At 53.3% G+C, this 21,261-nt stretch overlaps 1 protein-coding gene across 3 annotated transcripts in view; it reads left to right on the top strand.

Moving 5' to 3' along the window:
* EDC4 (enhancer of mRNA decapping 4) overlaps positions 1 to 21,261 on the top strand; it is a 55,822-nt gene that overhangs the window by 24,115 nt on the left and 10,446 nt on the right. For 2 of the 3 annotated variants that reach the window (XM_050922325.1, XM_050922326.1), the window contains 15 exons: positions 1,634 to 1,743; positions 2,373 to 2,456; positions 3,032 to 3,127; positions 5,202 to 5,304; positions 7,322 to 7,502; positions 7,994 to 8,066; positions 8,647 to 8,738; positions 9,387 to 9,583; positions 12,284 to 12,372; positions 13,410 to 13,563; positions 14,666 to 15,129; positions 16,616 to 16,717; positions 17,507 to 17,737; positions 19,070 to 19,106; positions 20,439 to 20,619. In XM_050922325.1, coding sequence (XP_050778282.1) covers positions 1,634 to 1,743; positions 2,373 to 2,456; positions 3,032 to 3,127; positions 5,202 to 5,304; positions 7,322 to 7,502; positions 7,994 to 8,066; positions 8,647 to 8,738; positions 9,387 to 9,583; positions 12,284 to 12,372; positions 13,410 to 13,563; positions 14,666 to 15,129; positions 16,616 to 16,717; positions 17,507 to 17,737; positions 19,070 to 19,106; positions 20,439 to 20,619 — 2,194 coding nt within the window. The remainder of the gene's footprint in view (positions 1 to 1,633; positions 1,744 to 2,372; positions 2,457 to 3,031; positions 3,128 to 5,201; positions 5,305 to 7,321; positions 7,503 to 7,993; positions 8,067 to 8,646; positions 8,739 to 9,386; positions 9,584 to 12,283; positions 12,373 to 13,409; positions 13,564 to 14,665; positions 15,130 to 16,615; positions 16,718 to 17,506; positions 17,738 to 19,069; positions 19,107 to 20,438; positions 20,620 to 21,261) is intronic. The other variant, XM_050922327.1, reaches the window with a different exon arrangement.

Here is a 21,261-nt window from a genome sequence, read left to right as displayed (position 1 = left end):
CATGACTTATGAGGAGAGGCTGAGGGAACCGGGATTGTTTAGTCTGCAGAAGAGAAGAGTGAGGGGGGATTTGATAGCTGCTTTCAACTACCTGAAAGGGGGTTCCAAAGAGGATGGATCTAGGCTGTTCTCAGTGGTACCTGATGACAGAACAAGGAGTTTCACATGAGTCAAATAATCCACTTGTCCATATTTTTTCTGAAACCATATGCTTCTGAGGAGGAGAGGACACTTCAGTCTCTGAACATCTGAAAAGCACTGGTCCTTTATCTTTAAAGAACAAAAGCACTTAGACACCTAGACTTTTTGTTACCATAACAGAGAGATCAAGGGTTCAAGCTGTATCTGTGCAGACTTTCTAAATGGATCTCTGGCTACATTATCCTTTGCTACCAACTAGCTCACATTCCTTGTCCCCCAGAGGGGGTGAGGGTCTATGCCACCTGAGCACAAGCAATCTCTGCTGCAGCGCTGCAAGTCATACCTCGACTGAAGATGTGTAGTGTGGCTACCTGGAGCTGCTTGCTCATCTTCACAGGCCATTATGCTTTGGTCCAGTCGTCTTTTACAGATATAGCTGTGGGGACAGCAGTGTTACAGTCAGCCGTCACTTCTGCCTCCTCACACCTACCTCCTATATCACTGCCCTTGCTAATCTCCCACATGTGGAATACACATAGGGACCATCATTCCAAGAAGAAATGGAGGTTGGTTACTTGTAACTGGAGGTTCTTCAAGCTGTGTGGTCACTGTATGTATTCCACTACCTGCCTTCTGTCCCTCTGCTGCAGATCATAACTGGATTTGCGGTGGGAGAAAGAACTGGAGAGGCATTGGTCTGCACTGCCCTTTATATCCTTGGTTCAGAGCATGAGGAGAACTGCACACGTGCAGACCAACGGACACTGCTTACTAAAAATCTCTGGACTTAGGCATATGGTGCACATGCATACCCATGTGTGGAATACAGATAGGGGCCACACATCTCAACAAACCTCCAGTTACAGGTAAGTGATGTATTTTCAGTGTCAGTAACACAGGGAAGTTTTTGTAATGAGTGTTTGAACATTTCCTCTGACTGTGTTCATTATAGGGAAGCTGCTTATCATGTTTTCGTTGGCAGTTTCCATCAGGCTAAGCGGCGAGTGCACTCTTTGGTGTAAAGCTTTAGGTTGGATCAGAATTACAGGTTGGGTTGGGACAATTTAATATTTTGGCTATTTAGTTCCAAAAACTTGTATATTTCTCTCCACTTAACTCTTGGCAGAAGCAGGAAATGCAAAGTTGATGCTGTCGTGTATAAGTTAATGATTGTAGAAGTAGAGATCACAAAGATTTGGAAATAAAATTAAATGTGCTCTTAATATGAATTTCTTAAGAAAGGAGTGACATCAAATGGGGGCCTCAGTTGCCTACCAGCACAACCCCAGCATATTTAATTCGCTGTCTGGAAAAGGGGATTAATACCTGGGGTGGAAACATGTTGATTCTTTGGTGGGGGCATAAATCCCTGGTTACTTTCACTCACGGGCTTCTCTTTAGCACCCTGTCCTATCACACTTTCTCTGTGTTTAAATTCTGGTTTTCTGAGGAGACATGGAATGACTGGTTTGCTTTCCTCTTCCCTCTTTAGTGCCTGAGCGAGGGAGCACTCTCTCCAGATGGGACTGTCTTGGCCACAGCAAGCCACGATGGCTATGTCAAATTCTGGCAGATCTACATAGAGGGGCAAGATGAGCCAAGGTAACTTAAGAAGCAGAAAAGAAGGGATGGGTCGTGGAACAGAGGACAACTGGAACTTCCCCTGGCTGAGATGGAGAAGTTCAGCTCTTGGGGATTCCTTGTCTGATTCCTTCTCAGACCATGAGGAGGACCTGTAGGATTAATGTCTATATAGCGCCCTAGCATTGCAGAGCATTTTAGAATTGCTGAGTGTTGTAGGATGTGCTCAGCGCTTCTAAAAATGGGGGAAGGGAGAGAATCAGTTTACTGCTGGTGAAAGATTCACTTGCTCTCCCTGGAGACAGACGTCCTTTCCATAGAACAGGAACGTCCTGGGCAGTGGCAGAGCAAACGTCCTTCTACTGAACTGCTGCCACAGGAATCCGAGAGGCGGAGCTCAATCTCCATTATCCATTCTGGTTCTGGATGCTCCATGCAGATGCCCATCATTGTGGTATATTTTTTGTGGCAAAGTCCCTTGTTCAGTGCCAACTGGACTTGTTTCACGCAGGTCAGCAAACTTGATCACTGCTAACTCGGGCTCAGTTCAAACCGGCGACTGAGTAATGAAGCCTGTGAATTGTTCAGAGCCCTTCTGTTTCTGCTAGTTTTGGTGTACTTGTACCCTCTTCTCTCTGGTTCTTTCCTAGGTGCCTGCATGAGTGGAAGCCCCATGACGGCAGGCCGCTCTCCTGCCTGCTTTTCTGTGATAATCACAAAAAACAAGACCCAGAGTAAGTCTTGGTCCTGGATTTTGAGCCATAGGGTGTCGCAAACCCTCAGCTCCATGGGTTTAAGACAGGATCCTTGTAATTGTATTTACACACACAGTACTCAGCTATTGTAGCAGCAAGCGGACCGTGTCCTGTATGGAATGAGTTGCTCTGCAACCTGGGAGTAGTTGGGGCTCAGTGAGGCAGTGCAAAATTGTCCTATTCCTAGAGTCGGTTCTTGGGTGTGGAGAACTCACCAACGAAAGTGCTTCTAGGTAGAATAATACGTTTAGGCTAGTGCTGTTGGTCAGCCTAGCCTGGCTTACAATGTCTCAAGCTTCTGTTGTAGTTCCTGCTTCTGACCCTTTCTGACATTTGGGTGGGGTCTTACTGATTCCCTGGAGAACAGGGCCTCAGAAGGTGTGCAAGGTTCTAGCCTGCCCATGGTACAGAAACAGCCCTGGGAGTGTGGGACATTACTGGCCAAGTTTAGCCACAGACAGCCTCTGAGCAGTGCTCCTGCAGGAGGTGCTTGCAGGGAGGGGCTTCGCCTTCTTACAGCATTCCTTCCCAAGACTTCTCTGGTGTGCCTTCAGGGTTCCTTTCTGGAGGTTTCTCATCACTGGTGCGGATCAGAACCGAGAGCTGAAGATGTGGTGCACCGTTTCTTGGACTTGTCTGCAAACTGTCCGGTGAGTGGTGATGCACCTAGACCTGCAAGCTAGGTCTCTGAGAGATGGGGCTTAGTCTGCAGATTCCACAGGTCCAAGCAGAACTCGGGGACCTATTAGGATCCTGGCAGTATAATTACTCTGCAGGGGAAGAGGCTGTCAGTGATCTACAGTGGAGTCTATTCTAGTCCCACCTGGAGCCTCTTCCTGTGTCAAATTAGCATAGTTACTGAAAGGAATGTGACAGCCTCTGCTAATGTCAGTACTGTGGTGAGCTCTGTGCCAAATGGATCTAGGTGTCCATTGCTGATAGCCGGGCTTGCGGGGTTTGACCCTGAACAGCTTTACTCGGTCAGCTTTGCTCAGGTCTGTAGTGTACAAACGTACCCAGGGTCCCAGGAAAGCATTCTGGAGCCAGCGCATTGTCTGTGTAAATAATGACTGCTCACTTTGTCCGGTGTGGCAAGAGTTCCAGCATCTCTTCCCCTCTCGCTTTGTCTGCTTAGTGTTTTGTGTTACTGGGGCAGCACAGGACTGCTCTGGGGAGCCAGTCAGCACTGAGAACAGTTGCCCAATCCTGTGTGCTCCACCCCCCCACAAAGCTTCTGTCATAACTTTAAAGGGAAGGAAACAGCCTTCCTGTGTACAATACTATAAAATCCCTCCTGGCCAGAGACACCAAAATCCTTTTACCTGTAAAGGGTTAAGAAGCTCAGGTAACCTGGCTGACACCTGACCCAAAGGACCAATAAGGGACAAGATACTTTCAAATCCTGGTGGAGGGAAGGCTTTTGTTTGTATTGAACGCTAGGGTACAGATGTGGGGACCTGCATGAGAACCTCTAAGCTTAATTACCAGCTTAGATCTGGTTTTACTGCCACCACCCAAATCCTTTAAGAGTTATTTGGGAAACTCTGTCTACCTTCCTCCCAGACTATCTCCCTCCCAGTAGTCTTGAGAGACTTCTCCACCAAGTTCCTGGTGAACACCGATCCAAACCCCTGGATCTTAAAACAAGGAGAAATTAACCATTCCCCCTTCTTTCCCCCCACCAATTCCTGGTGAGTGCAGATCCAACTCCCTTGGATCTTAAAACAAGGAAAAATCAATTAGGTTCTTAAAAAGAAGGCTTTTAATTAAAGAAAGAAAGGTAAAAATTATCTCTGTAAAATCAGGATGGAAAATAACTTTACAGGGTAATCAGACTCATAGAGCCCAGAGGAACCCCCTCTAGCCTTAGGTTCAAAGTTTCAGCAAACGGAGATAAATCCTTTTAGCAAAAAGGAACATTTAGAAGTTGAGAAAACAAAGAGAAACTAATACGCGTTGCCTGGCTGTTACTTACAAGTTTGAACTATGAGAGACTGGTTCAGAAAGATTTGGAGAGCCTGGATTGATGTCTAGTTCCTCTTAGTCCCAAGAGCGAAAAACCCCAAAACAAAGAGCACACAAACAAAAGCCTTCCCCCCCACCAAGATTTGAAAGTATCTTGTCCCCTTATTGGTCCTTTGGGTTAGGTGTCAGCCAGGTTACCTGAGCTTCTTAACCCTTTACAGGTAAAAGGATTTTGGTGTCTCTGGCCAGGAGGGATTTTATAGTATTGTACGCAGGAGGGCTGTTTCCTTCCCTTTATAGTTATGACAGCTTCTGTCTGCTGGGGGATCATGGGCCTTGGAAGCAGCTCCAGTGAATGCAGACGTGAGAGCCAGCTTTGGAATCTCCCTCCCGCAACCCACCGAGTAGAACACAGCTGAGTGCTGAATGGTGACCCTGTACTCCAGTAGTGGTGTGCTTTGCCCAGCTGGTCTCTCAACTGCTAGGCTGTGTTTTAGCACACGATCCCAGCATCCCTCCTCTTACTGGCCTGGCATCCCGGGTTTAAACACTTTAGGCCCATGGGATAAATTTTGTTCTGCCAGTTCCCCTCCCATGTTTGCATGGAGTTCCATCGCTTCGGTTTCTGGGGGCAGCGGAACATCTGACCGGCACTGTGCTAAGCTGCTCTTAGTCAAACTGCAATGCTGTGCCATAGAGGCTTTCTGTTGTGCTAATGGCTCTTGCCTTCTGTGTATTCTCTCCTGTTGCGGAACCCAGCTTTTCCCCTGACATCTTCAGTTCCAAGAGTGTTCCCCCGAGTCTGAAAGCCTGCCTGGACCTCTCTGCCGAATTCCTGATACTGAGCGACGTGCAGAGAAAAGTAGGTGGCTCCCACTTTACTGGCTGCTTCAGCCACCCTGGGTGGAGGGAGATCGGGTCTCCTGTGCCGCCACCACAACTGCAGCAGGGTTGGCTGCACTCACTGCTGAGAAGAGGCAAAGTTGGCCTGCACTATTTCATTTTAAGGTGGAGAATAGTTCTGCTGATGCTGATTGGGCCCAAAGGAGCCTTGAGCGAGGCACAGGATTAATGCGAGTGTTAAAGTAAAAATTCTCATTTGAAAAGGAAGCTGACCCACCAAGTGCTGTAATGTTTTGACTGAGCTCCTCAAAACTGGGTGACTCAGAGATACGCTTTTGCTCTGTCATTAACCCCTCCGCCCCAGGGTTCCTGTCTAGTGGCAGAGCTCTCAGCGTGAGGGATCAGATATACTCTGCTGTAACAGGGTGGAGGGAAAAACACTGGCTTTCCTTCATGTTTAAGCTCCTTGCTTTTCGGAGGACAGAGAGCAATGCTAAGTAACCACTGCTTGGCAGCAGCACAGCTGTCTCAGAGCAGAGACTCTGCTTTGCTTTGAGAGGTCTGTTGGTTCTCTCTGGTGGTTAGGGCGGCCTTGATATCTAGTGGGAAAGCCCCGCTGGTGCTGTAGCCCAGTACAGGGGCTCTCTTCTTCCCCTCTATGCATCCAGTTTGGGGCCCTGTGACAATCATGGATTTTTAAAAAACACTTTCAGCAGCTTTGCAGGTGAATGTTCGAGTTTCATAGAATATCAGGGTGGCCGAGTGCCCCCCAGACTGCTGCGATTTTTCCAACAGCCACCAGGTGGAAGCAGACATCCCTGCTAAGGCTGTAGCTGCCTGTGGGCAGTTAGTGGGCCGGTCCCATTCTGGAGGACAGTGGGGAGGTGGCAGGTCAGTTGTCTCATTACATGGTGCCAGCTGGTCCAAGCTGGGTCAGGGATCAGGGCCAGGCTAGCTCCATGCCCAGGCTGCCACTGCTGCTTCCTGTCCGGCTGGCAGGGAGAAAGGGGTGGCACTGACAATGTGGCATTTAAGAGCTCCCTCCTACCCCCCAGCACAACCCAGAGGAGACAGCACAGACTGTTGAGGAGCTGAGACCAGTATCCCTCCCCCCAGCCTGATCCCTCTGCCAGAGCAGGGCTCCCGCCCACAGCTGCTTGTGTGCAAGCAGCAGCTGGGGTGGCTATGGTGGGGAGATGGAGCTGCTCTTGCTCCCAGGGTGTCTACTCGGGGGCTGCTGTGGGGTGGGACAGGTTGGGGCTCCTAATCGCCACATTGTCAATGCTATCCCCTTTCCCCCCTGCCAGCCGGACAGGAAGTCTTAGGTGTGGCCTGGGTCAGAGCTCACTGCAGAGTGCCTTCAACTGGGCTGGCCCGTGCCATGTGGTGAGACATGTTTCCTCCTCCTGCCCAGGATAGCACCATGCTGCCCCCTCCTGACCCACCTGCCTGCTTCCACTTCCCCGCTGCTGGAAAAATCACAGAATTGGGCTAATTTTGTGATTTCTGTGCTGTCCGTGAAATTGTAACTTACGCAGAACTTGAGCTCTGATGTCCTGGGCTGGGGTAGCAAGCCTGGATGCACTCTGATCGTTTTGTTGAAGGCTGCTGGAATGGGAGGGAGGAGGCAGAATTTAGACGGTGGAACGTAAGGTTTTGTTAAGCTAATTAAAATGTAATACTTTGTCACTAACGATAGGTGACATTGGGATGCTGCATTGGCAGTTGGCAAAAATGGGACATATTGTAGCCAGATCTAGAGCCCATGGTGATGGGTGACAAACACCTAGACAGGTACCTCTCTAATAGAGAGGGGCAGCTCGTGGAGACTACACTTCCCAGCATACATTGCTCTTTGCCTGGCTCTGGTAAGCTGTGTGTGGCATTCTGGGAGGTTGTGTGGGAGCTGCTCTTGGGTACCAGAGGAAGGCTGGTGGTGGGTTCCTTGCAGAACTCTCTGACCACACCTGGCAGTCCGCTGCCAAAGCCCCAGCGACTTGGGTTGTTGCAGGGTGTTTCTGGTGCTCTGCTTCCAGGTCCTGTATGTGATGGAGCTTTTGCAGAACCAGGAGGAGGGCAGAGCTTACTTCAGTTCCATCTCGGAGTTCCTGCTCACCCACCCGGTCCTGAGCTTCGGCATCCAGGTCGTGAGCCGCTGCCGGCTGCGGCACACAGAGGTCCTCCCAGCTGAAGAGGAAAGCGACAGCCTCAGCACAGGTGAGCAGCGAGGGGCAGCCAGCCCTTGTTTCCGAGGAGGCTCTGGGGGCTGCTTCCTGGCGACACGGCCGGAATATATTGATGATGAGCTGGCAGTGCTGGAGAACAATACTGACCTGCTTAGAGCGGCCCAGACTTGAGGGGAGGAGTAGGAGCTCGTGGCCAGGGCACAGGGCTTAGGATCACTGGGTGACTGCTACTGGGATCCCTCCGGAGGCCTCCGTTTTGCCCTCTGGCATGGCACTCGGGGGGCGGAGGGGGCATTCCCACGGATCTGTGTGGTGTGAGCGCACCGGCAAGAGGTGGCTGTTCATAGCAGGGGCAGAGTCCAAAAGAGTGCAAGGGGATTTTAAGAGCCGTTTTACTGAGATCTGAATTAGCACAAGGGAGCGCTCCACCTCAGACCCTGTGCTTCCTGAGAGTTTGAGGCCTAAGAGCATGTGCAGCACCCCATGCTACAGCTCACTTCATCTTTCTTGTCTCTATTCCAGAAGGTGCTCAGGGGGCTGGGGCTGTCGAATTGGCGGCAGGTGTGCTGATCAAGCTCTTCTGCGTCCACACCAAGTGAGTATGCGTAGGGCTTGGTTTGGACAGCTGTCCTGCTTGTCTCAGTGCGCTCCTTCACTAGCTGTTCTCTGCTTGCGGGGGGATGTCCTCACCCACGGTTCCTGCACACATCCCCCAGTCCTGTCCCTCAGGATGAAACCCACCTGGAGCAGTCGACCCGGAGAGTATCCTTGGCATGGGAGGCCTCTAGCCTGACTGGGTAGTGTGTCCTAGGTCTCTTCCTTGCTCCATTTAAAATGCTTCCTGTGTCTTTTCCTCTGGACTCTCGAGCTCCGAGCCTTTGTGCAATGTGTCAGCAGCTGAACGTTTTTGCTGACTTGGGGGCCAGGACTGGTTGGATTAGTGCTGACTTGCCATGTGGCTGCCTGGGGCTTGAGTTTGGACAGCTTTCAGGTGTGGTCAGCCCAGGAAGGGCTGAGCTGAGGCAGGACAGCACTGACTGGGGAATCCCACTTGGTCCTTAATAGGCAGAAAATACTTAAGCGCTTTCCAGGACCAGCTCCAGGAAGGGGAATCGTTGCGATTTATGGCTCTGTGGCTGATGTGTGAACTAACCCAGCATTTTGGAATGTTACAGGGCCCTGCAGGATGTGCAGATTCGATTCCAACCTCTTCATAGTCCAGAGATGGCTGCACCGATCCCTCCCCACAGCTCCCATGAAGATTTCGGTAAGTCCCTGCTGTTGGGGGTTCTGGCCAGGACCATCTGGTGCTTTGAGCTTCCCAACATCATGTTTCCATCATTGCTGGCAGCCTCAGCAAGGTTGGAAGGGTTGTTTGGTGGGCTCCTGGCATCCTTTGGAGGATTGACTTTGTTACCCCGAGGGCATCCTGACTGCTGAGCTGGGCGCGGGAGGCCTGGCAGGTTAAAGAGCTGAGGCCGAGCACAGAGCATGTTGAGCGATGGAGGTGCTTTGTGCGCTCTGTAGTGCCCCCTCTGGCTGGTCCGGGACTTCCTCCTGGGGAAGCTGCACTCAGGCAGGACAGGTCTTGATGAGGAGGGCAGAGGAGAGATTGAAGGCTGGCCCCAGGTGCTTGTATTGCCCTGTATTGCTGCTGTGCCACTCAAACCCATTTGCAGGGAAGCTTGCATGTGGATCACATGCGCCCTCTTCTCTGGCAAAGGCCGTGAGTCTGTTCCTCCTCCATCAGGCTGCTTCCGTGCCATAACCGTGACAGCCGTGGGCTTTCCAGTTCAGTTCTTTGGCGTCTGGGCTGGCGGAAGTGGTATAACTCGTGCTTTGCAGGAATAAAACCCTCCCTGCCTGGCTCCTTTGGAAGCTCTCTAAGCTCTAATTTGTACATCTCTCTCTGAAGCATTTCCAGACCACCTGGCTGACCTGGGCGCAGAAGGGCTGGGATCGGAGAAGGGGTCCGTCCATGGCTCCCAACCAGACTTACGGCGCATTGCAGACCTGCCTGTGCCAGCGGATTTTCTTGCCCTCTCCAACGATGCCAAACCCAAGCTGATGACCCCGGATGCGTTCATGACCCCAAGCACATCTCTTCAGCAGGTAGCCGGTGTGATGGGTGGAGCCAGTGCAGAATGTAGGGGATGGTCTGGGATTTTGCGCTCTGAGGAATCCCACCTGGGCTGTGGTGACTCTGGTAGTCCAGATAATCTAGTGTACAAAGCATAGAAAGCGCTCAGAGCTCTTAGCCTTTTCTTACCCTTTGCAGCTGGCATATGGAAAGTCCACCAGGAAATCTTGGCTCCTAGGACCAAACAACCTGAATCCCAGAGGTTTCCTGCAAGGGTTCTTTTGGGGAGGAAACTGCAGTACTCCTGCTTCTCGCAGGATTGAGATGCAAATACAGTAATGAGGAAGGGAGCCCAGAGCTTAGCAGCGTGGGCTGTGGCACCTTTAAAATGCCAGGCTGATCCAAACTCATGCTGAGAGAGACCTGCAACAAGCAGCAGGAAAATGGGACCTGAGCATCCTTGGTGCAAGACCCGTCCCCAAACCAGTGAGCTGGCGGTGTGGCAGCATATTCTAACTTTGTGGGGTTTAGTTTGTGGGGTGGAGATCTCCCAAGGGCTGTGTGCAAAGACTGCCCCTCTCTGAAGTGGCCTAGGTGTGCTCCCCAGAGTGTCTTTATTGCTGCTGTCTGCTCAGAGAGGACTCTGTCTGCAGAGCTGGCTTGCTTTAGAGGTGCCGGGGAATCTGCACCATTGCCCAGCAGGCTTTTGGACGTGTTGAAGGTACGAGCCCATTTTTAGGACTCTTCTCTGGCCAAGTAGCAAGGAAAAGCCCCAAATTGCTAAATGGCTGAGAGTGCCCCAGCAGGCACAGCGTCACTCCCCCAACTCTTGGCAGTGCCCACAAGGCCAACCTAATTAGGGAGCATGACAGAGGGCACGTGTGCAGCCTAGGAAGCCACTGGAGAGTGCACAATTCAGTCAAATCATTTCTGTGCCTTTTCTTCTGGGTGAGGCAACTCAGGTTTTGCTTTCACTTCTGTGACGTGTCTCGTACCAGGGAATGAGCACTCCCCAGAACCGTGCTCCACAGTGATAGGCCTTTCCGTGCTCTCATCCCTAGCGGGGGGAGTCATCCCAGTGGTGGTTTGGTTTGCGAAGGTGGGGCTCTTGGGCTCAGCCTCTTGTCTTCAGCGATCCAAAACCGTGAATTTCCTCCATATGTCTGTGTATCGGAGCTTTGCTGGGACAGCAGGAGGAAACAGACTGGATCTGATGCTTTCCCTCAGTGCTCCATCACGTGTAGAACCAATGGCTCTGCAGCATGGGTCTGTTAGGTGTCTCTGGAGCATGCCCCACTGACACTTTGGGGTGCTGCTCTGTCTTGGTGCCAGATGTACTGCCTCATGCTGATGCATAAAGCTGGCTGTGAGGAGTGAGCTACAAGATTCTTCCCCATCTTCCTTCAAAAGCTCAGGAGATGTTTCCGAGGTCACTATGCATGTCACTGGGTGACCTGTCTGGTGCTGCGTGTTGTCCCCAGCGTTCAGACTGCAGTGAGGGCTGGCTGGTGGGATGCCAGCGTGACAATGGCTACATGGCACCGCTTGCCGCATTGAGCAGCTCGACCACTATGTTCTGGTTTTAGAAGTGTGGATTCTAACCTGTCTCATATGGAAGGTTTGTAGCTGTCTGTCTACACCTGGGCAGACCCTTGGAATGGTTCTGAAACCAAGGCCTGAAGCCACTCCTGGCCACTCTCCTAGTTAGAGTTTCAGAAGTTCGTTGTACTACCTCTAAACAGGGTAACTCTTGCAGGTTACCTCTTCCTCTTAATTTCTTGTCTGGAAGATTCCACGGTCCGTCCTTAGCATTTGGTTCAAACTTGTGAGTGAACTTACATCCATACTTAATCTATGTGGAAACAAATGGAGAAACAGCTTTTCTCTGGAGGAAAACCTGTTTTTCACCTTTGCTGATGACCAGTCCCTAGGCACAGACGTTAAGAACTTAATTTTCAGTATACATACATACGCCCAGTGTGAGACAGGGTTTTATGAGAGACCTCACATGACACACTTTGGTGAACTTGAATGAAAATACCAGATCCAGGGGATTCCTTATGCACCCCTTTTGCCTTCTGCCACTTGGACTCAAGAGGTCCCTTGGTCACACTGCGAACTGTAACAGCAATGGTCAGACATACCCATCCCATAGAAGGTGGCCAGCAGTCCCCCATCAGTCCACTTAAATGCTTCTCTCTACTTGTTGGCAGCACTTATCTAAGTCAAGGCCAAGCCACTTGGCTTCCATCCAGGTCTGTTCCTGTAGCAGGTGCGGGGAGAGCCCAGGGACTACGCTATCCAGGATGGACGAGGGGATGTAGATCTAAGTGTTGGGCACCTCCAAGTGGAACAGCTTAGCCCCTTCTCCACTAGCAGCTGCGTGTGTGTGAACTGGATGGGTGACAGGGCTGAGCCCTGCCAAACTCCACCTGTGAGTGCCCTGCAGCAGGGAAAGCAAGTGGCGTCTTTGAGAGGAAAGGAGCAACCCCCCAGAAGGGCCTTTCCATCTGATGCGCGGTTGGGTCTCCAAAATCTCATGCCCAGTTCTGTCAAAGGCCATTAAGGGGCCCGGTCCTTGACTGGTGCCCTAGGCACATCTGAAATCTTGGGAGAGTCTTTGTCACCCTCTGCACACTCCGTAGCGGGACTGTGGAGGGAGCCAGGAGTTGCTCAGGAAGAGGCCTAGCAGCAAAGTCTCCTCTCAAAGCATGATTCTGTGTTTGTGCTAGATTGCCATGTCGCCGGGAAGCAGCGTCAGTTCCCTGACTGCAGTCACAGCCATGAGCAGCGCTTCCGTCACTGACCCTGCTGTGCCCAGGTAAGTGGAGACAGAGTGCGTGTCCTACCCAGCCGAGTCGGGCCCCATCTGCAGAACAGGCTGGGGTTATAAATTGGTTCCAGTTGCGGGCGTCTGAGACACTCTATAGCAGCGCTGAGCGAACCTGCCTCCTTCCCCCTCAGGAGTCCAGGATGGCACAGAGGCAGCCTGCTCTGTCTCCTGCCTCGGAGTGGTTCTCCCATTGCACCGCTGCTCGGTTGCTTTCCCTGCTCCTCCAAAGAGGAGGATGTGGTTTGCGAGCAGTGAAGAGAGCAGACCCCAAGGACAGAGAGGCATTACTGGGAGGCTGAGGGACACTTAGACTGAATATCAGGCACAGCTTCCTGGTGGTGAAGAGTATAATAGGGTAGAAGCCTCAGTGCTTGGGAGAGGAGGGCAAGGACCAATCCTGTCGCGTCCTGTTCTCCTCCCCCAGAGATTGGCTAAACTAGAAGTTCATAGAATATCAGGGTTGGAAGGGACCTCAGGAGGTCATCTAGTCCAACCCCCTGCTCAAAGCAGGACCAATGCCCAACTAAATCATCCCAGCCAGGGCTTTGTCAAGCCGGACCTTAAAAACCTCCAAGGAAGGAGATTCCATCACCTCCCTCGGTAACCCATTCCAGTGCTTCACCACCCTCCTAGTGAAAACGTTTTTCCTAATATCCAACCTAAACCTTGCAACTTGAGACCATTGCTCCTTGTTCTGTCATCTGCCACCACTGAGAACAGTCTAGATCCATCCTCTTTGGGCCCCTCCCCTTCAGGATCTGACCCCCTGGATTCTAACAGATTCCCTCTAGCAAGGTTGTGAAGCTCTTCTGTTCAGTCCCTAGTCTAGGAAGAGTGGTCACTCCAAGGGAAGGTCTCCCATTGGGTAGTAGGAACCACAGACCTTCGAGGATGCTGGGTAAACCGGGGCCAGGCACTCCTCCATTGACCAAGTGCAGCAGGGATCTCAGTTCCTGAGCTCAGGGGCTTTGCCCGAACCAACCCTACGAAATCTGGTGCTCAGCTCGTTCCATCTCCCTGTATAGGCCATCTGAGGACCTGACTTTGAGCCCAAAGATGCAGTTGGACACCAGCCTCACGCTGAGCAGCAGTGGCAGCAGTCTCCAGACAAGTCCTAGGAACCATTCAGTCCTTATTCCTGGACTCCCTGACAAGCTGACCCCAAAGGCCCCTGTCCCGGTAAGGCTCCCAGCACTGTTGCCACCTTCACTTTTGGCACATGGTAACTTTCCCTTTCTTTCCATGATCCTCTGCCAGCTGGAATGCACCAGGGTGCCCCTGCTGGCCCATTCGAGTGGCTAACAGGTCTGGTTCCTGTTCTTGGCTGGAAGATGCTGCTGTGCCAGCGCGTGTCGTCTCAGATTGCCTGTCCGTAAAAGTTATGGCTTTAAATACGGGGGCAGCTCTAGCACAGGATCACTTCTCTTATTCCACCATCAGCGAAGTTAGGAGCAGTCACTCCCTGTGCTAGGAGACCCTGTCACTGGGTGGAAGGGAGTCAAGGAAGCCCCCTGGGGAAAGCTACCAGACACTCAGAGGAAACACAGATGGCTCTGACATTGTCCATTTCCTGTCCAGGATTACACTGAAATCTGAGCTGAGTCTGCTGCTGCCTGTGTTTTGGGCCTGCAATAAGAAGTTCCTCTTTTAAAATGTGTCTGTCCCTGCTTCTGTAGGAAAGACCCCATTAAATTGATTGTAGCCAGTAAAACAAATGGAAGGAGGAACATTTCCTCAAATCTCTTTCAGTTCTGGAGAGTTTAGATGTTACTTGTAACAATCAGCATGAAATCTTCAACTGGAAACAGGTGTTTTAAGATGATGCCCCTTTAGCTAGTGAGAGAAATGTGAAATCTTAGACCTGGTCCTGCGGGCACTAACATACGTGATTCACCTGTGCAGTTCCCTGGACCTCTGGGACTGGCGGTGTTATGTGCTGAAGTGTTTGCAAACCCTGACTCAGTGCAGTGACACCCTGGTTAGTGAATGCTGCTCCTGACGGAGTTACCAGCACACGGGGAGGACAAAGCTGTCCTGCTGGACAGCTGGTTCTGTGCTGGCGGGTAGTAGGGGTGCTGGAGCAACAAAGGATCAAAATGCAATCAGGCCCAGATATCTGGGGGCCTCCCCCATCTGCCTGGCTCCTGAGCAGCCCTGGAGGGGGTCTCGCTGCTCTCTCCCCTATAGGCTGGCTGGCATGAGGTGCTGATGGTCCTTGAGATGGCTTATGTGGTTTGGGTCTCTGCATTACAGTGAAAATTGGCTTGTTTATGTTGGTCAGGTCGCTCCAGCAAACCCCACTCTGGCTCTGGAGCTGCAGGAAGTGGAGCCCCTTGTGGTAGCCCAGGCCTCACCCACCCGTGAGCGCTCCCCGGACGTCATTTCCTCAGCCTCCACAGCCATGTCCCAGGATATCCCAGAGATCGCCTCTGAGACGCTGCAGCGCAGCTTTGCCGCAGCCCCGGCCGGGCTCCCTGCAGAAGTGCTGGAGCCCAACCACCATGCGGACAGCATGGCCTCAGCCGCCTCGGCCTTGCACTTACTGTCCCCGAGGAACCGGCACAGCTCCGAGCACAGCCAGCACTCCCTGGACATGGCCCCTGTGGAGGTGGACAGGCTGACCACACCCTCATTACTGGAGACTGCTTTAACTCAGGAAAATGCATCTTCCAACAGCGTCGTGAGCCAGCCATGGCCAGCGGCCCCCGACATCACCAGGGAAACCCGGAACAGCATAGCAGACAGGTAACCGGCTGGGCAAGCTTTGCTCTGCTTTACTTGGGGGCACGTTCTTAGCCACTTCCAGTTGGCATGTTGGTGGAAAATTGGTGTTTCAGGGCCTCGGCCGTCCCTCCTTTCAGAGCTCCAATAAGCTGCTTGTCTCTGCACCCTGACTTTGTAGGCTCAGCATCACTGTCCCTCACCTCCAGGCCAGTTTTAACATTCACCCCTACTCTGCAACAGGGACTCCAGGATAGCAGGGGTGCGCCTGTTTCTTGCCCACTCCGGCTCGAAGGAGCGCAGCAACTTAACCCTTTTTCTAGCTGCTAGCCCCGCACACTTACCCTGTGTTCTCAAAGTCAAGCGGAGGGCTTTCCATCTTGTGCATGACCAGCAGAATAAAGGTTGTGCAGGCCAAATTCTGCTCCTGGCAACACCTGTGCAGCCCTGTTGAGGGGGACCTGATTGGCATTCGGGAGCCAGTTCTGCCAGTGCACGAGATTGACGAGTCTCTCACCTGTGACTGGTCTGGTTCTGCAGAGCCAGCAGTAACAGAGGTGCCAAACAAACAGTCCCTGAAGCGAGTAGCTGTGATTGATGCAGGACTGAGAGTACGTCTGCCCAAGCTGGGAAGCATGGAGATGTAGCCCGAGAGAAGGGTTATGTGTAGCCATGTCTTGGAAACAAACTCTTCCAGCCCAAGCAGCTGGAGTTGTTCCCTGCAGGTCTGGAATGTCTGGGCTGGCCAGATCCTACCTCCTCTGGCAGGAGTGGAGCAGAAGGTCATGATTTGTCTCCAGGCCTCTCATAGATTGGGAGGCAGCACCTCCCAGGGCCAGCCCTGCAGCCTCCATCCTTCTGAACGAGGCCAGCACCGCTCCCCCGAGCTACAGGAGACACAGCCATCCTTCCACCCTGGAGCTCCACACTGCTCTCGTGTCCCATATATCGACTGTCTGGATCCAGGGTGCGAGTTTAGAAAAGTCTTGCTAGGGTGGCTGGTTCTCCTGGTCCCCAGCTCGAGGCCTTGTAACTTGCTGCATTCTACAGACACACCAGTGTCCAGGCAATGGCCTCTTGCTGTTACCACAGATACAGAGTCTGGGGATCTGAAATACTCCCCTGGGCAGGAGAAAATACAATGGCTGGGGGGCGCGCTCTACCGTAGTGCACCACCTGCATGTGGGGCAGAGCAGCGGGGCGTTCCTGCCAGCTGCTTCCTGTTCACCGGTGCCCGTCCTCCAGCCTAGGAGCTTGTGCAGTTTCTTACCAGCCTCAGACTGACCTGACCTCTACAGACCCGCCCACGCTCTGAAGGGAGGCGTGATCGCACCCAAGCATCTAACCCCCAGGCACCCACTATGCCAGGGCCCGGCTGTCGGACCCCACTGGTTCTGTGAACCCCCCAGCGGTGTGGGCTCAGAGCCCAGCCTGCTGTCAGCGGGCCCAATCCTGTGCAGTTAACCAGGCCGGGAGACGTTTTCATGATGGCGTTTCCCTTTCCCCCCAGCCCAAGGGATGACGTTGCAGAGAAGCACAAGAGCTCTTCCTATCACAGGCACAGCTACCACCTGCTGCAGCACGACAGCCAGGATGCCAGTGCAGAGCAAAGGTACCAGCACGCGCAGCCCGTTCGTGTCCCCAGCATGGACTCTGTGCCTCTGCCCTTGGCAAATCTTCATCTGCTTTGCCTCCTGCCCCCCAGCCCTGGCACGAGGAAGGCCGTGAAACCTGTCCTAGCCTCGCAAGATGCTATCACCAAGGTCGGAGTGCTCGCTGGGTTGCTCAGGGGAGCGTGGGCAGAGCGTGGCTCGTGTCGCTTGGTGCAGTCATCAGTGCTAACCACCTAATGGGCACTGTTTGGTGGAGCCCAGCCCTTGAATTTAAAGCAAAGTAGATCGAGTACCCTAGGGCAGTGCTGTGCTCTCCAAGATCCTGCCAGTCACCACCCGCCCTTTGGCCCCAGGGGCTGATCCTCCATGCTGAATTCTCACTGCCTTCAATGGGAGAGCTGCCGCCAGAGGACTGGCAGGGTCAGCCCCCCATCCATGCGGAGTTCAGTTACTGCCTGGACTCCCTGGGTTATGGCACCTTCAGTGTCTCAGCTTGAGAGAGGTGCTGTGCTTGGTCCCCTCCTGAGTCAGCAAATTCCACACTAGGAAGCACTCAGAGACGTCTGCAGCCCGGCCTAATGCAGAGACTGCAGGTCCCATCATGCCATGCTTCATCTTGATCTGAGCAGCCTGGTTCCTTGGGTCACGGTGGAGCGCTTCATGCTGGGCCCTGCGGACTCCTCTGGACTGACGATCTGGGCAGCTGTAGGGCAGGGTGGCTGAAGCCCCATCTTGCTGGCTCTCCCCGCTACTGCTAGCAACCTCCTCTCCCTGGTCTTCTTTTGCAGTGACCATGATGATGAAGTTGCAAGTTTGGCGTCTACATCAGGTGGGTTTGGTGCCAAAGCATCTGCACAGCGGCTGCCTGTGAAGGACTGGAAAGCCAAGGTGTCTCCTCGGGCTTCCCCCAAGCTCAAACGGAAGGGGAAGAAAGATGACGGGTATGCTGGGCTTCCAGGGCAGACAGCTGTGGGATTGGCAGCACAGGGTCACAACCTGAGAAACCCGCCATCCCTGGTGTAAGTGCTGCATTGCCCAGTCAGAGTTGGGCATGGGAGCAGGCTCTGTCCTGCCCTTCCAGTGGGGCTGCAGGCCCAGCACAGGCTTCAGAAGAACTTGTGCTGGGCAGGCTCATGACAATGAGATGGGAGGGGTACACAGCCTTGTTTCTACTCCTGTGCTGCCCCATGGCAGAGCCGTGCTGCCCCACTTCAGGGAAGGCCCCTTCGGGACAGTCATTCTCTGAATGTTTTCCAGCACTCAGCATGACAGAGCTCTGATCTGGGTGGCTTCTACGGCCAACCACAGTGGCCACATGCAGTAATGTCTGGCACCTGCCTGCTGCGTCTGTGTTTGAAACTTGAGCGTATGAATATGCTCTGGCTGAAACTTGACCAGCTGAAGGGTGATTGGGTAGCGCAGTCCAATGTGCTGCGTCCTGTGTACAGGAAAATCAGTGCAACCTCTGCAAGTGGCGTTCTACCCCTCTGCTTTCATATGACTCCATGGACTGGTTTGGCGCTGTCCTTGCGTATGTCGTGGCTGCAGACCACAGGCTGGGGCTTTAGATTGCTGGTTGCAGGAGAAGGAGGCAGCGAACAAGGAATCTCTGCTGAGAAATGCCATTTTCCTTCCATGCCCTAGTCCTCTTCAGACAGTTGTGGTGCTTGTGGGCCATCCAGGCTGTGAGCCGCCAGTGCATGCCTCCCTCCTGCCAGGTCTGGCTCAACACGGAGTCATGGGTTTGCAGGAGCCAAACCGGTCTCTCCTGCTTAACAAACCAAGTCCGTGTTTTCTTTGTTCAGTCCATATTGCAGCGTATGGCTCCAGACAGTCACTACAGGCACTCTTTGAGAACTTCAAAATGTGCATCTGATTATTTTTTTCAATAAGAAACAGAGAAAACTGCCCCCTTGATGTTTGGGCAGATAACTTCAGGGGAGTGATTTCTCTGCCCCCAAATTCAGTCAAGGCTGAACAGCTTAGGCTGTGCTCATGCTGTGTGACCATCAGGGGAACCAGTGACCTTCAGGCCAAAGGGCCAGGCCCAGTAGGTGCCCTGTGTCAAACCAGCCCATCTAGAGGAGCAGTGTAGGGAGTCCCTTGCGTGTTACTCACTAGGGGTGGTAATTCTTGGCTTTGATACAGTTCTGTGCCAACAGGAACTCTGTACCCTCCTGGTGCTCTTGTGTTGGTGGTGGAACGAGAGAAAAGGAGGGCGGATGGTGGGGTGGTGAGAGTTATAGGTGGAATCAAAAGCCCACACCCAGCTCAGTCTGTGCTGGTGAAAGACTCTGACCCCGGGCTGGGTGCAATTCACATGGTTATGGTAACTCTTCTTTCAATTCCAGGGATGTGACCCAGTCCCCGAGGTCATGTGATCGCCAGGTTAGTCCCAATGGGGATCCGATGCACCATCACCTGCTTGCTTGTTAGCCAGCTCACTGATGACTTAAAGGAAAGCCTGTCGCAGAGCCTGGGGCCTGTGCTGCACGCGCAGGCAGGGCGTGCCAGCTGTGCTTCGCTGCTCACTGAGGCCCTGCAGAACTTGCTTAACTGTCTGGCTTGCAGATGGTCTGAGAGGGGTGCCCAGACTTGGTGAAACTGGCGGCTTCCTTTGCAGCTTACCGCATCTGATTCGCATATACATGGTCCTCCTTTTTCTGGTCCCAACCTGCTCAGCCACAGCTCTGGTATTTGCTCCTGCATGAGATGAATAGAAATCACGTTGAGTGCGCCAGCAATGGGAAAAGGAGGCATTCCTAGCCCCATTAGGGAAGAGCAGCTCTGGCCTGGTGGAGCACCTTATCTCTGCTGGTAGCACCTCTGTGTCCAATGGAGAGCCTGCTGGGACCATGTTGTAGGACTCATTGGGATGCCCTTGGAGCACTGTGAGAGCTCAGCCAGCCTCTTGAGTGGGGTCTGCTGTCTGTAGTGCCAGGTTGGCCTTTCAGATGGCTTCCCTCTAGGTTAAAGCCTGGCTCCAGCTGATGGGGATGAAGCACCTCTGTAGATTCCAAGATCAGAAAGGACCAATGTGATCATCTAGTCTGACCTTCTGGATAATATGGACCAGAGAACTTCTCCAAAATAACTTCCCCTTCCTCCAGACATGGAGCTGGGCAGAGCCACTTCCCCTCCTGAGGTAGAGGAAGTGCCATGGTGCTGGCCTATGAATGGCACTGCACCCCCGAAACAATGCATTGCTCCATCATAAGTGCCTGAGGTCAGCTGTTTAAATCAGGGACTTTCCTCTTCTCTGCCAGCACAGACCTACATCCTCTAAGTCTTGTAGGCAGCTGCAAGGATCCTGCGAGAGGGGGCTAGGCTCTGGTTTGCACATCACCTTTGGGGAGCAAAGGCTTTGGAGTTAGACAGCCTGGTAAGGTCTGGGCAAGGTTCGCTCCCAATCAGCTCAATCTCTGAGGGAACCTGGGACGTGGTGTGTTTTGCTGTCTCATCAGTGTGCTCCTGTAAAGGCAAAATGCTGATCCTGTTGGAGATGAGGGGAATTTTGCCACTTGGCTTTCTTGAGGCCTGGGACTGGCCCTGAATCATATCCCGGTTGTGTTGAGCTTTGCTCCTTGGCTTAAGTGGTGGGTGAACTGGCCCTGGGTTTCCCTAGCAGGGCTCAGGCTCTCTGCTGACCTCTGATCTCAGTACCGATGCGGTGGACAATGGTGTCACAGCGTATCATTTGTCTGCCTTGTCTGCGAACAGGTGACTGCCGAGTGCCAGGATGAGCTGATGTCCCTGCTGCGGAGCCAACAGAGGGAGCTCACAGAGCTGAGACAGAACCAGATGGAACTAATGCAGAGACTCACTGACCACCTGGATGCTGTGCAGAGCTCCCTCATGGGTCACATGGAACGAGTGATTGATTCGCAGCAGGAACAAGAGCGTATCCTTCTGGCAAACCCTCCTGGGGCCAGCGTGCCACAGGGCCGGCCCTTCTGGGGAGAGCGGAGCTGCAGGAGAGACGTGTCTCCCATCAGTCCCAGCAGCCATATGTCTACACCATAAAACCACCTCAGAGTTCAGCAGTCGCTGCTCAAGGGTCCCAGGGCTGGGATGGGGGGGGTGCTGTGGGCCGAGGTTGGGGGGGCACTAGAAGAGCTGTGTGGAGTCCCAGGGCTGGGATGGGGGGGGATCCTGTGGGCTGGGATTGGGGGCACGAGAAGAGCTGTGTGGGGTCCCAGGGATGGGATGGGGGGCTGCTGGGGGCCAAGGTTGGGGGGGCACTAGAAGAGCTGTGTGGAGTCCCAGGGCTGGGATGGGGGGTATCCTGTGGGCTGGGATTGGGGGCACAAGAAGAGCTGTGTGGGGTCCCAGGGATGCGATGGGGGGCTGCTGGGGGCCAAGGTTGGGGGGGCACTAGAAGAGCTGTGTGGAGTCCCAGGGCTGGGATGGGGGGGTGCTGTGGGCCAAGTTTGGGGGTCACTAGAAGAGCTGTGTGGAGTCCCAGGGCTGGGATGGGGGGCTGCTGTGGGCCGAGGTTGGGGGGCACTAGAAGAGCTGTGTGGAGTCCCAGGGCTGGGATGGG

Source organism: Gopherus flavomarginatus, chromosome 14 (assembly GCF_025201925.1).
Source record: "Gopherus flavomarginatus isolate rGopFla2 chromosome 14, rGopFla2.mat.asm, whole genome shotgun sequence".
Lineage (NCBI taxonomy): Eukaryota > Metazoa > Chordata > Testudines > Testudinidae > Gopherus > Gopherus flavomarginatus.
Note: the sequence above shows the minus strand (reverse complement) of the source record. Positions and strands in the feature narration are given on the sequence as shown.